The 14,144-nt window shown below is 41.1% G+C and overlaps 1 protein-coding gene across 1 annotated transcript; it reads right to left on the bottom strand.

The window, feature by feature from the left end:
- Window positions 1-967: 967 nt before the first annotated feature.
- Window positions 968-13,725, bottom strand: lrrc38 (leucine rich repeat containing 38). The gene is made up of 2 exons (XM_022761450.1): window positions 12,831-13,725; window positions 968-1,732 (listed from the first exon to the last, which is right to left on the bottom strand). Exons 1-2 carry the CDS (start codon window positions 13,456-13,458, stop codon window positions 1,485-1,487), a joined length of 876 nt encoding a protein of 291 aa, XP_022617171.1. The 5' UTR covers window positions 13,459-13,725; the 3' UTR covers window positions 968-1,484.
- Window positions 13,726-14,144: the final 419 nt, after the last annotated feature.

Consider the following 14,144-nt stretch of genomic DNA (forward strand, 5'->3'; position numbering starts at 1 on the left):
TGCTCGCCACCCTTGTACAGTTCTACCCATTCTGAAATGACCTTCCTGCTAAAATAGAGGTTAAAGACTGCCCTGTATGAAGCCAAGTAAGACAGCTGGTTCAGTCATAGACAGACCAGAAGAAAATGTAAAGCTTTGGAGACCATAACTGCTTGACTGAGTACAATATGCGTATACAGAGTGTGATTTGGCTATAGTGCTGCCTTCTATTTAGGAGCTACCACTACCTCACTAAGTAAAACTTCATCCACACCAAAGTCCTTATATGAAATCTCTCCCTCACCATAACCTAATCTTTGGCAGATGATAACAAAACCAGTCTACATGGTGTAATTAGGGGCTTGCCAAAATTATGTTCACCATTTAAAGTGCATTGTTTGACACAGGTTCTACATAGATTCTATTTTAATACCGTATTTGCCATAATTTTCAAGATTATATTGCAACTATTTAATGACTAATTGAATTTCTTTCTACACTGTTCACAGTTATCAATCTAAGGAACATACAGTATATCCTCTTGATTTATATATTTGTCTGACTGTACATTGTTTTCTTTTTGTACATACGTTTGTGATTATATAATGAATATACTGCTGAAAGAACGTGTAGACCCATCTCGACCTGCCTAAGGTACATCACCAATCAAACGTCTCATCACTGACCAAAATCTTTTCTATTTGACGGACACCTTTGTCACTGTCTCGTTTTAAATGCAGGAGGAACAACAGAATTTGCCTTCTCTGGTGCTTGTGAACCACTTTTGTATCTTGGTAAATGAGGCTGTCCAAAAGAGACATTGTAAATGGCAGGATATGCCAGCATATCATGGTATAGGCAGTTAAATACTGAGGTCACTGGTCGGTATGACATCCTTTTTTTTTTTTTTTTTTTTTTATGGGATCGAGATCAAGTATTCTGCCCTACACAGATAAAACCCCAATGAAAATCATCTAAAAGTCCGTGCTAACTTTGATGTCACTTTACAGGATTCAGACTCCACAGCTGGACGTCCGTGTGATTGGACGTTATTTAAATTATTGGCTTGTCTAAGACTAATGCGACAGCAGTGCGAGCACTGCAGCAACACTTCTTTTCTTTAAATCTATTTCTCGTTCATAATAGCATACTGGATTTGTGTAGGTTTATAACACTGAGCCAAGAACCAGTAGCCATAAAATATGACCACATGCTCTCGCACCCAAAAATATGAACTCTATATCATTTTGCGAGTGGAAATGGACACTCACTAATTTGTATTGGGACTTTGGCTCATTCCTTGGGAACGTCCTTTGTTACCATATTGTCCATGTGCAAAGACAACATCTGCAACCGCACCAGGGCAACATCCTACCATTAAACAGTCCTGCAAATTCACCATGAGCAGCATGAAACTTGTCACATGTAGCACACACAGTCTGCGGTGTCCCTTCATTTGTTTGAAGCACCCATTCAATGCGGGCCCATAAAAAGTAAAGTTCTGATCACTCTTCACTCTCCTCCTCATCCCCTTTGGTGCCTTTACTCCAGCGCTGGAAGCAATGAACAGTTGAAGCCAGGAAGAAGCTTGTCATGATGGCCACCACAGACACTGAGATGCCAGAGAAAATGATGATGAGCAGGTCCGTTAGAGTCAGAGTGGCCTGGCACTCACGGAAGCTGTCCTTTGAGAGCTGGGTCAGGGATACACGTCTGCCGTCCATGGGGAGGGAGCACTCCATGCCTTCCACTCCTGCACCGAAACACGAAAACAAGATTACACAGATTTACTAACCCAATGTTGCAGTGAATTATGTAACATTTATGGACTTTTAGACAAATTAATTCACCTGGCAGCCATTCAGAAATGACATCATGTACAAGCACAAGCCCACAGTACAGCTGTGTCTTAATACAGTGCAATGTAAACACCATATAAACACAAGACCTCGTTTACTATTTCACTGATTCCCAAAAGGTTCAAGATTGAACATGATGCATATTCTCCCATTAAGGGGACAGTGTTCTCCATCAGAACTGTTTGTTGGACAGCTCCCCCTTTTGACCACAGCGTCAGATTAGCTGGGGCTGTGTCTGACCATCTGAAAGCAACGATCTGACATCCACACCCACTTCCTGTTGTGACTGGGCAGCCGTGCATAGATGAAAAAGTACGCTTGGTATAAACTTCTCTCTCATTCGAGTGCAACACTATGAACGTCTTCCTGGAGAGCCTGTCCGAAAATGGGCACAGTTATCCCCCACTCAACAATATCATGCCCCCCTCCCCCACTCTCTTCAAAAGTGTCCCATTTCAAATCAGCTATACACACACACATGAACAACACACTGTATGAACCATTTCTTTTCTAGAATAACCCAGCCTTTAGAGCCAGCTCAAACTTGCTCAAGGGACTGAAATGATCAGAGAATCGAGTGCATGCTTTGAGGTGTCTTGTTTGTACGCGGCCGTTTAATTCCAACAGTGTTGTGTTGTAAAAGATCTGTATTCAATAGGTCGGTGCAGTGGGAGCTGATTTAATAAGTGTAAGGTTGATCAGAAGTCGTCACTTATAAGATGAAGTTGCACTGTGTATACTGTACACCCACCCACAGACTGTAGCTTCACTGTGGGAATAAAGTCGAAATACTAAGAAACTGTAAAGCAGAGTGATACTCTAAATGTACAGTCTACTGCTAACTTAATATCTGCAGTACATTTCCCATTATTCATGTGTTTCGTTAGAGAGGCTTTATTTTTGTCTTAAGGTAATGTAATTTGTAGTGCAGTGTAGCAGTGTATGTCTGTGCCTCTGATAACAAGACTGGAGAATGAAATAAACATCAGTTTAAATCATTGTCATTTTAGCTGCCAGCTACAAAAGGCAAATAATACACTTCCTCATTAAATATGACTCCCAGTTCCATCCCAGACATTTACTGATGCATCAGTAGAGGACACCGTCTGAGACAGGGGCACCTTGACCAAACTCATCTCAGGATGAAAGCATGATGAATCAGTGAGTGCTGCACTGTGTGTGTGCGTGTGCGTGTGTCTCAGTCACTTTCACACTGTTTATTGTTCAGACATCACTTCAATGGAAAAGGACATTGACGGTGGCTTATTGGATTTCAGGGGTACAATTCTTCTTTGAGATCGACACTGGGTCATCAGGGTCAGTTTTTTATCATGTATATGTTAAAGACTGGCCACTGTTACTGAAATTAGAGCAGATGGTGTTGTTCACTTTCACGGACTCAGTCATTCAACCTGTTTTACGTGTTTTAAACTTTAACTTGATAAAAGTGCAAATTATACACTGGCATTGCTGTTCCAACCAGGCTAGAGCAGATGGTGTTGTTCACTTTCACGGACCTGACACTGAAAACACTTAAGATGATAATCTATACACTAAGTTACCTTCACATCTGCGATGCTTTAAGAAAAAGTAGACATATTGATGTGGATTTTAGCTTATAGGTGGGAAGAAATGAAGCCTTCCAATGTGGGTGGCTACTTTCCACAGATACTGCACATGCAAATGCAGATACTTGGCAGTACATCAATTCTGGGACTTAGCTCAACAGTCAGCATAATTTGCAGCATGCTTTTCTCTAATACAACTGAATAGCTTCTCTTATGGCTGGCTACAATTATGTTCATTCATCAAACTACCCTATTTCAGACTATCTATCTATCATTTCTGCAGGTATTTCATTAAATATCCCAGTTCTTAGAGCAATGTGAATATAAATTAAACTTCAAAACTCAACTTATAACTGAAATAATAAGGAAATAATTTAAAACTTTGTTATATATGTACAAATAACTGTAAAGAGAATATCCTGAAACAGCTTCAAAAGTGTTAAGTGACAATGGAAAAAAGAAACAATGGAAATTAGTGATGGCATGGAATTGGTTTCCATGCTCCTCTGATTGACTCTCTACAGTATTAATTAGGTTTGTAACTGAACTCTTCAAGAGCTTGATAAAACTTAGTGACACTAATCCCTCATTACAAGATCCTGATTCTCACATTTCCTTTAACGTTCAATTAGTGGAGGACACAAGATATTACACACACATCAAAATGCCAAAATTACAGGATGGAAAGAAAGCATTTAGACACTATGGTTAAGATTTAATCTCATATTAAATATGTGCTATTGTAGGTTTTTTTTTTTGATGTTGTCATTTTAACACATACAATAGTTACATAGTTGGATTTTTTGAAAAGATTCTGCCTGTACAGTAGACTCACACCTCTGATGGAGGTCTGTGTAACCAAAAGCTTTTACAATAAACTAATGTAAACATAGTGAAAAAATATTTTCACTGGAGATGAAATTGTTCTGATGTTTTTTTATTTACTACCATTTTTTTTTTTTTGCATGTAGCACCTTCCTGTCTTGTGGTATAGCTCTCTCCATAATGACACAGTAGCGGGGGAAGTAGCAGTAATATGATGGTGATAGATGGCCTCTCCCTCCTATTGAGATTTAACTCCTTAAAGACTTATGACAAATATAACAAGTTCATTTGTTTGACTAACAGCATCAGTCAGCCTTGGGAACCGAAAATCTATATTCATTAATTTTTTAAGTTAACATCTAATTCTCAAATATAAAAATAGTTCATTAAAAGAAAAATAATTCCCTAAAATGTCAGGGCAATTTTTTAGCAAACAGTGAATGGTGCAATTGTTGGGGTCTATTTTCCACTGCGGATTCATACACATTTGTTGCTCTATGGAGACCATTTGTGGCACTATAGGATAACACATCTGGGATCGAGTCAAAATAAAATGTTTTTCGTCAGGCAGCAACATTGTCATCAGTCAGTCATGTAAGTGCTAGATACCAGTGGATGTCAATGACATGTAGGATTAAGCTACATCAGACTTTGGCTATACATCGAACTGTAGGAACAATTTCGCGTTGGTGTTGATCTTTTCACAGGATTTGTTGACAATAAGAAAAATGTTACCATTATCCTTTAAACTTTATTGTTCCTACATGGAAATGTTATGTCCTGCTTTAGTCATTTTGTTTTTGAAGTATAATTTAAGGCTCAGTGGGTACAACTTTTTCTCAAGGGTACTTTACTAGCACGACATACATGCAGACCATTACCACAACCAACCATCCAAGTGCTTACTGGACAAGCTCCTCCAGAAATCTCAAGTAAACTTGGATCCGTATCAGATCAAGTGAGTCAGAAGCAAACCCAGCATCAAGAAAGAGGATCCAAACTGACGAGGAGCCAATACCAACAATCGTGGTCGAGCCAGAGAAGAGCATAGTGGTTCCTGGCAGGATTATTCCAAGGCATGTCTACCTTATGTTAGGGGAATCAGAGATCAAAACAAAGTCATAGCCTATACTGCATGTGAAGAAACTGCTCACTCAAAGTGTCTGAGGAACACGGTACAGTCTTCTGCTGGACTAAGAGTTGATTAACCATCCCTGAATGTGTTGTGCACTTCTGTCTCTGTAGCAATTAAGAGCTGAAAATGTTTTGTTGGGTTTTTGTTCTATGTTTTAAAAAAAAATCTGATATTCTAAGAATTGTGTTGTGTAACTAGCCATATGGCTCACACTTTAGAAGCATCAGTTCTTTTTCCAAATTACAGTTCGACTCAGCAGGGCTTTTAGAGAGGAGAGGTTTTTTTTTTCTTCTCTGTTTGTTTTGTTTTGTTTTGTTTTTTTCACTGTAACATTTCCAACATCTCTCACAGCATGTTGTGAATGGCAGTGGTTTGACCTTGGATTATATAATCATGCATAATAATACCCTCTTGTGAAATTAGTAAAGATTCATTCTAATGAGATCTCATTCTAATGGCAGCCATACGAGGTAGTCCCAGTGATGTGCTCGAGCCCCTCTGATAAGTGACTGACTGTTAAATGATAACACATGTGCAGTGGAGACAGGAAATAAATGGTGCAAAGAGAGTATTGACAAAGTGGCAGACACAGACAGAATGCACTGACGTTTAGTATCACTGTCGCACACTTGACTAAAGACAAAGACTTTGAATAGCCTACATCTGAAAATATATCCAATATATTGAAGAGCCTGTCCTGTGTGTTTGTGCCTAAGATAAATGCAGCATAGTCATATTCACAGTGCACTTATTGCGTGGCAAAGTAACCCATCACCTCAGAGACTTAGCCTTTGCCTTTGAGACTGCTCTGTCTGGTCTTGCCTGTCCTAGATGCTTGATTAATAACAGCTGAGACTGAAATTATCCTGGTGAACACATGGCGCCCGCAGGAGTTGCAGCTTTATCACATTTATCATGATCAGAACAGAGCTAGTGAACATGCAAATGCTGTTTACTTGCTGAAATGCTCACGTTGCCCACGTTTCCTTCCTTCCTACCTTGGTGCCAGCCGTCTTGGACTTTTGACAGCCACCTCTTTGATTCAATACCTGCCTGCTGCCTATTTAAACAAACAGCCTATAAGCATGAGAGCTTATCATTAAACTTATATTAAAGCATTGATGCATTATGATTTTGAAAAGAGGTACTATGCAAAGAAAGAGCCAGATTAAGAAGGACAGAGACAGTTGACCGTCGTTTACAGGATAAAGGAGTGTGGAAGAGAAACTTTGTTTGATGCTTATACCTGTAACCTAATTTGGGACCTATCTTATTCGATGTAATTCAATTGAGCTGTATGGAAACACAGTTGCAGACTGGGATTTGATGCACATTGATTATATGAATGGGTCAAATGCATGTTGAACATATGCTTTCATAAGTCTAGGAGGTTTTCTGTATGAAAAGGGTATCTCTCCACCCTGTGAACTGTGAATTTTAATTAATCATAGCCTCCCCACGCTTACTGTGGCAGAGGAAACCTTAAACAGTCACTGGACGAACATATCAGAAGAAATTAGTAAGAAAAAAGTATTAAAGGTTTCCTTTTTTTATCTCAATGGATGTCATGATTAATTGAGGAGCCGTTTTTAATAAAAACCAACAGTGGGTCAGTATCAGCTTTGTAAATGGGTAAGATGATACAGTTGATAAATGACCCCAAACACCACTATGATCCCAAAGAGTGTGGCTGGAGCAGGGTACTGTGCAATAATGTAACACAAATTATGCCCTTACACCATCAGGTATGTCGGCCCACACAGCTATGTAACATTCCTGGCGTGGACAGTTGATGGATTACATTTAGGATTACAGCCAGCCAAGGGGATTGGCTATCTGCTGTCTGAGCCGTGATTGATCTACCTAGCTGCGACAGACTGATATCGGAGGCTTGTTTCTCCTACCTCCCTCGACACCACACTGTCTGTCCAGATTGATCTCTGCACCAATAGCAAAGGATAAAAATCACCAAAATCTCACATCTGCAGACTCCTGCAGGAGTTGGCATTCATGCTCAAGTCCTCACTTGCTCCCAAATGACCGGCGTCAATACACTCCACCTCCAAATAATCCATTTGTGGTAATGACTCACAAAACTGTCCCTTCCCTACTTTATTAAATGAGATGAATGTGCCACTCAAATCCAATACTCAGTAGATGTAAAAAGAAGCAGGCAGACATAATTACAGAGATTGAAGAATTATTCAGTTGCAATCACAGAAACAGAGTGTGAGGAAAAATGGCGAGCGATTCATATAAGAAAAGCTCAAGAGTAGGAGTTGGGAGAGGAGCAGAGTGGAGAATGTGTGAAATGACTGCACTAAATGACAAGCATTCATGTGACAGTGGGGCGAGGGTGAATCATTCAGGAGGGGATTCCTTTTGCATGGAGACTCAGTGACATCACTCCACCGTGGGCATATTCAAAATGTCTCAGCACAAAAGGACAAAAGCACTCACAGAATTTTGCTTAAATACAAAAGAAAGGTGAAAGCTATCAGATGCCTTTTTCACAGTTTGTCTACTGTCATATTTCATTATGATGAGACAGCTAAATACGCAGGTCTTAGCAGTTTCTGCTTCACACTCGACCACACACAGGCACAAAGGGTAGTATCCATCATGCACAGTGCTGCACACTGCCAGTGAAATAAAGCTTTTGGCTTTTCACCTTTTATTTCTGACTCTGGAAGATTATCCCTTTCTGCTTCTGTACATGCAGCAGCTGATGCTGTCACACTGTGTAATTCTGTCCACCTTTTCACACTCTGCTTTCCCTTGCCAGCACTGTCTCACTCACATCCCAACTTTAAATAAACATCAAATTAGGCCAAGATAAAAGAAGCTGTCAGCCTGTGTTAATGAGATAGATTTTTTCTCATCACATACCCATGAGCAGTAAAATATAGCAAGTAATGTCATGTGGGGCATCAAGTGTGTGTGCTACGTAGCACCGGTCAACGGCATCATATTTTCAGAGCTGATTGTGCGCAGTGTACTAACAAGTCTCTGGGGAGCAACTTGATAGGCTGTGAAGGAAAATTCAGACTCTGACCCTGTCACATGAACTGCTACTTTGTAGTGAAACTCTTCAGGTCACGACTAGTGTTGATAGCAATGCCACAACGAGCCGCAGCCTCAGTCTCTCATGGAAGTTGGCCTGCCCTGCCCTGTAGGCAGCTCTGGCTCCAATTACCCTGGCCAATGTGCCGTAGAACTGTGTCACTCTGAATTATACATGGCCTTTGTTCATCCTTAACCCAAGAGCACTGGAGACAGCAGTGGATCATGTTTACACTCATCCCTCCATTAAAACATTCATGAACCTAATTGGTGGCTTAAAAAACAGAGAAATGGCAACAAAAAACAAATGCAGGAGGATGGAAACAGTTACACGTGTGTTTGTTCAAACACTTTGCAGCAAAATTAACACTTGACTGCATGTTCTGTCAATCTGAGAGTCAGATTTAGTTATGAAAGAATTATATCTTGTGGTGCACATAGGAAACAAAACACAGCCAAGAGGAAAGGGATCTGTTTTTCTATCCAAAAAAAAAAAAAGTCCAGAATTTGCTGCATCTTCCACCCACTCATCATGCTGACCTGCAGTAATCAAAGTTATGCAAACAGAAAAGTGTGCTGCTTTGTGAACTCGAAAAAAATCACAGGGGAAATCAAGATGTGAAAAATGGAATGGGAATTGGGTTTACGGCATGGGCTCCGCAGCTGCTACATTATGCAGGCCACCACAGAGGGAACCATAGAGATCTCAGGATGACTCCTTATTAATAGAAGTGCATTTATGTCATGATCTATTGTCAGTTTTTTAAATCATATTAAATTTCTGTTCAATTATTCTGCTGGTAGCATATTTTAGTTTGCTGAATATTGATGTGTGTTTAAGTTCAATCAGTAAAACACCACTTTATAGGGCTATGGCATCCTGATGATGGTTTGAAACTGAAGCCAATCTCTAATATGTGCTGTTCTTATACTTATAGGCTAGATGAATTCACCATTTTGTGCTAACGGGAGAATATTTGTACACAATATGTGACAACAGGTGAGTGGTGTGAACACAGGAAAACATTTGTTCAAGATTTGATACTTTACTTTTATTTTCTGATGTCTCTGGAGCCTCTCACCATATTTTCTTTTCACCTGTGTGCAGCTCCTCCATTTCCTTTGTGCATCTTTGAGTATACTGAATTTTGTCATTATGTGTTTGAACACTGCTTATAGAGTAAGTATTAGAAACATCATGTAGTGTGGAGGTCACACAGTATTATTTTTTTGTTTGTTCTTTAACATTTGATGTATGATGAAATACACGAGCATGCAACACCCACACAGATTGAAAGCACACGCTCATGTACAGTTTAAAGAGTAATTCCTGTCACTATAATTGGTTTTCTCTATAATGAATGAGATATTAAGTTGAAACACCCACACTGATGATGGCTGTAAGAGATGATATATATTGAAAAGCTTATCATGTCAACCTCATTCACTAATGAGTGTCCATCTGTTATTGCGTAACCACTTCTAATATGGCATTGCAGAGAATAGGTCATTGCATTTTTCCGTGATCGAGAGCTCAGTCATTACATTAATTAGGTCTGGCAGTGTGATGCCTGCATGTGTGGACCGGCCGTGTTTGTAAATCCAACTCGCTACACGCCTCCCTGCTAGTTTGTGTTTGCTCAACAGTAGATTTGATATCCACAGAGAGTCGGTGTGACACAACTGTACTCGCAGCAAGTTCATGAAACAGCAAACAATGGTCAAATGTCTAAACTGGCAGCTCCAGCTGTGTGAGCCAAGCACCACTTAGATTTTGATAAGGTGACTGATTAGTAAAGCATTCTGTCATTGGTGGAGTACAATTTTCCTTTAAAGCTCAACAAATGCAACCACTTCTAGCCGTGTGTGTCACATTTCATTTTAAGTGTTGCAGCAAGAAAAACAAAAACTAAATTATACACAGAGAAAGACAAAGACTCGTTTTGGAGGACATTATTAGTTCAGTGAAACTACTTTTTGTCCTCACTGACCTGTTAGAGAACTCATTTGCATTGCCTAAGAAGAGAAGAGCCAGGGATTTAAAATAATTGTTATTCCTTTTGCTAAAATGTTATTTGACATCCAATCTTCCACTATTATTAGCATTACAAAAAAAGTACATCTCAGACACCTTTTATTGGACAAAGAAAAGATAAAATAATACAAAAGACCCAATGTAGACCACTGGATATATTCCATACAAATGAGCACACACATGTGTGTGTGTGTGTGTGTTCGCTGTCCAAGCCAGTGGACCCTTCTCTGGGGTCATGAGCAAACACCCACTGATGGGGATGTAAGAGCTGCATATGAGGTGAGATATGCATTACTAGCTCAGTCTGAGAGTGTGTATACTCCGGGGCCAGTTGGCAGCCATGCCAGGAGCTTGGCCGGGCCTTTGGCATTTTCTTTGTTGTTGATGTCTGCCTGGCCAGCACTGCTGATGCAATTCATTATGCCTCGCAGTTGACAACAACTTAGACCCTGTGATTAATGCATTTGCAGCCTCGTACCAGGGGGAATTAGGTATTCTCTCCAGTTTATCAACTTCGGCTCTTCACAGGCCCCAACTTCTGTTTTTTTGGGGCAAATGCAGTAAGGACCAGAGGGAAAGCAAAAACAGTATGAAGAGCACAGTACACCGTGGCCTAAATGTACTGTATATTGGGGGTTTGTTTTTGTGAGGAGTCAGCAGTTTGCAACAGTCAGCCAGTTATTTTAGGGCAACTGATTTAAAGTTTTTTCCCAGCCAGATCACAATTAGGAGATTTCCACTTTAATTTTCAAATAGAAAAATAGTAAATTTGTCATGAAATCTATAGGATAATTACAATACGACACATCAGGATATCCATATGAAAAGGCTTTGACGTCTAATCAGTTTCATGTAGTTTGTTTATAATCCTATCTCACATCTCAAAAACATCATATCTTGAGTGAGAACATTTGGGGCACTGCTTTGATTCACACCCGAAACAACCTTGGAACAGTGACAGAAATGGATGTTTCCAGTCCTTATCTGTGCACCTTTATACAACACCCTGTACCTGAACATGATGTACTGTATTATAAATGGAATAATGCCTGTAAAATATACCTTGTTCATCCTCGGGCACATGACAAAACACTGTGAGCCACATTCATATTAAATTCTCAGATTAAGCCAGAATCATGTAATACGTCAAATCCACACTCTGATCTGAATATGATAACAGCACGAGTTACTAGTCATGTGTGGCTGAACTGTCAGATCTGTTTATTTTTGCCTCCCCAGCTCCCACGTGCTGGCTTGCACTTATGAGATAACTGCTGTCTGTGTCCTTTTGTAAGGACATTAATAAACATATGACTGACCTTCAGTAAAACATTTATGGTTCCCTCTGAACAAAACATAATTATGATGATTTGTCCAGGAATAAATGGCTTCTGACAGTTGTTTTGGATAATATCTGCTGTAAACTGAATGATATCAGCAGAGATTTGAGCAATTGTAATGCTTTGTGTTTCATCCAGGAAACATTGCAATCCCTATTAAGAGACAGTAGCTTTGGCTGCAGGGCCATTTAAGTCCAAGTAACCAGATCTTACCCAGAGTATAATAATTCTAGAGGGACATGGCGATCCCCCTGTGCTTTGTGTTGTTCCTCAAATCTGTATGCACACACTGAGATTGCCTCACACACTCAAACACGCCAAAACTTCAGCCCTGTTATCTAACTCAACCCTCCAGGCTGAATCACAGTGGTAGACAGAGTCTATAGTATGGGCCTAAAAATTCACATGGACAGAGCATTAAACACAGATGTGAAATGGTTTGACTTTCATTAGTGTAGGAAACAAAATCCTTCAGAATATTGTTGAATTACACTGTCCACCAAATGGCAAGTATTATATAAATAAGTATTATATAAATATAAGCCGCAAATTGATCGATCTGACTACCACGCAAGAAACAGGTCAAAGCTTGGTTTATATGCATGCTGAAATGTGGAACCAGAAAAACTGCTGGCAAAAATTCTCAATGTGAGTTGATTAATTTCTTTTCCTATATTGGACGATGCTGCATTTTGAGTTAGTGCCTTATTCTGAGATTTGAAATTAATCAAATATGTAAACAAAACATCCTTGTAGTTTTCACTTGCAAACAACTGCTATTGTCTCATATTACACACGCTGTCTCACACATTATAAGCTATGGGGGTGGAGAATGAAACAGACAAAATTAGAACAAGTGAGAGGGGGGGGTGGGGGGGTTCCCTCTCCTACAGGGAAAACATAAATAGACTGGAGGAGTGTTATGGCAATGGATTTGCCATTGCACTGTTGTATGTTGTGCTCAGATAGGCTTTATTTGGGTCAACCATATGGAAAGTAAATGCTTCATAGATGCTTGCTACTTACCATTTGGAAGCTTGTGACTGTTCTCCATCAGCCATGTGAACAGGTTGGCAAAGTTGCAATTGCATACCCAGGGGTTGCCCTCTAGCCTCACCACCCGCAGGGAGGGCAACTGACTCAGTGCCCCCACCTTTAGGGAAGACAGTGCATTACGCTCCAGTTCCAGTTCTCTCAGAGAGGTGAGGCCCAGGAAAGCATCCTCACTCACCATGCTCAGATATGGGTTGTTGCCCAGTCGTAGTTTGATCAGGCTACGGGACTCCCCAAACGTCCCCTTAGGGATTTCAGTCAGATTGTTGCTGCCCAGGTCCAGGAACACCAGCCTGGAGGAGGTGCTGAGTGTCCCCGGCTCTATGTGGGAAAGGGAGTTGTTCCGGAGGTCCAGGTAGACCAAGTCACTGTACAGAACCAGGAAGTCTGAGGGGATGCGGGGTATCCAGTTGTCAGCCAGCAAAAGCCTGCGCACATCCAAGGGGATCTCATCGGGTAGACGGGTCAGCCCACGGCCGCTGCAGTCCACAGTGTGAGGATCTGGGCACAGGCAGGTTGCTGGGCAGTTTTCCCCCCGGGTCCATAAGACAGAGGACAGCAAGATGAGGATAGGTTGGAGCCAGCAGACACATGGCAACATGGTCAAGGGGGTGAAATGAATGAGGTGGAAAAGAGGCTCGGGGTCAGGGTGAATAAGAGAAGGTGGGTGGGGGTAGAGAACAAGAGGGTGAGGGTCAGAGGGTAGGAGATCAGGACAAGGGAAGGGAAGGGGAAAGTGAAAGGGGGTGGATGGGGATCAATCCTCGTGAAGGAACATCCTGCAGTTGTGGAGATGAAAATCGGCTCAGGAACTGTGAGGCAGCAGAGCAGCGGCGAGAACTGTTTTCCAGGAGAACATGAAGCAAGCTGCTCGGATAGAATAGCAGACTGCCTGCTTTGAAAGAGCAAAGAGAGGGAGATAGTAAGCAGTAGGGAGCGGGAGAGCAAGAAAGACGAAGCTTAACAGAGAGGGGAGGGTAGCTTAAGAGAGGTAAATAGACACGAGCGAGCTGGGAGTGATGAGAAGCCGGGGGCACAGACAAGGGAGAGGGGGGTTGAGGAGGGGGCTCTGTCCGCCACGCTACCCCACAGTTGATCTGGCAGCAGTGACAGACAAAGGCAATAAGGTCTCTGACACAAAAGGATATATGAAGCTGTGATTCAAGCATGACAAGCAAAGAGTATCATCGTTGCATCCCTCCATTAGTCCCAGGTCTCTATGTAGAAAAGGCTGACGGTCTGAAACGAGAGAGAGAGAAGCTCGCGGAACATCGCTGAAGTGTGTGG

This window comes from Seriola dumerili, unplaced genomic scaffold (assembly GCF_002260705.1).
Source record: "Seriola dumerili isolate Sdu_G_001 unplaced genomic scaffold, Sdu_1.0 BDQW01000409.1, whole genome shotgun sequence".
Lineage (NCBI taxonomy): Eukaryota > Metazoa > Chordata > Actinopteri > Carangiformes > Carangidae > Seriola > Seriola dumerili.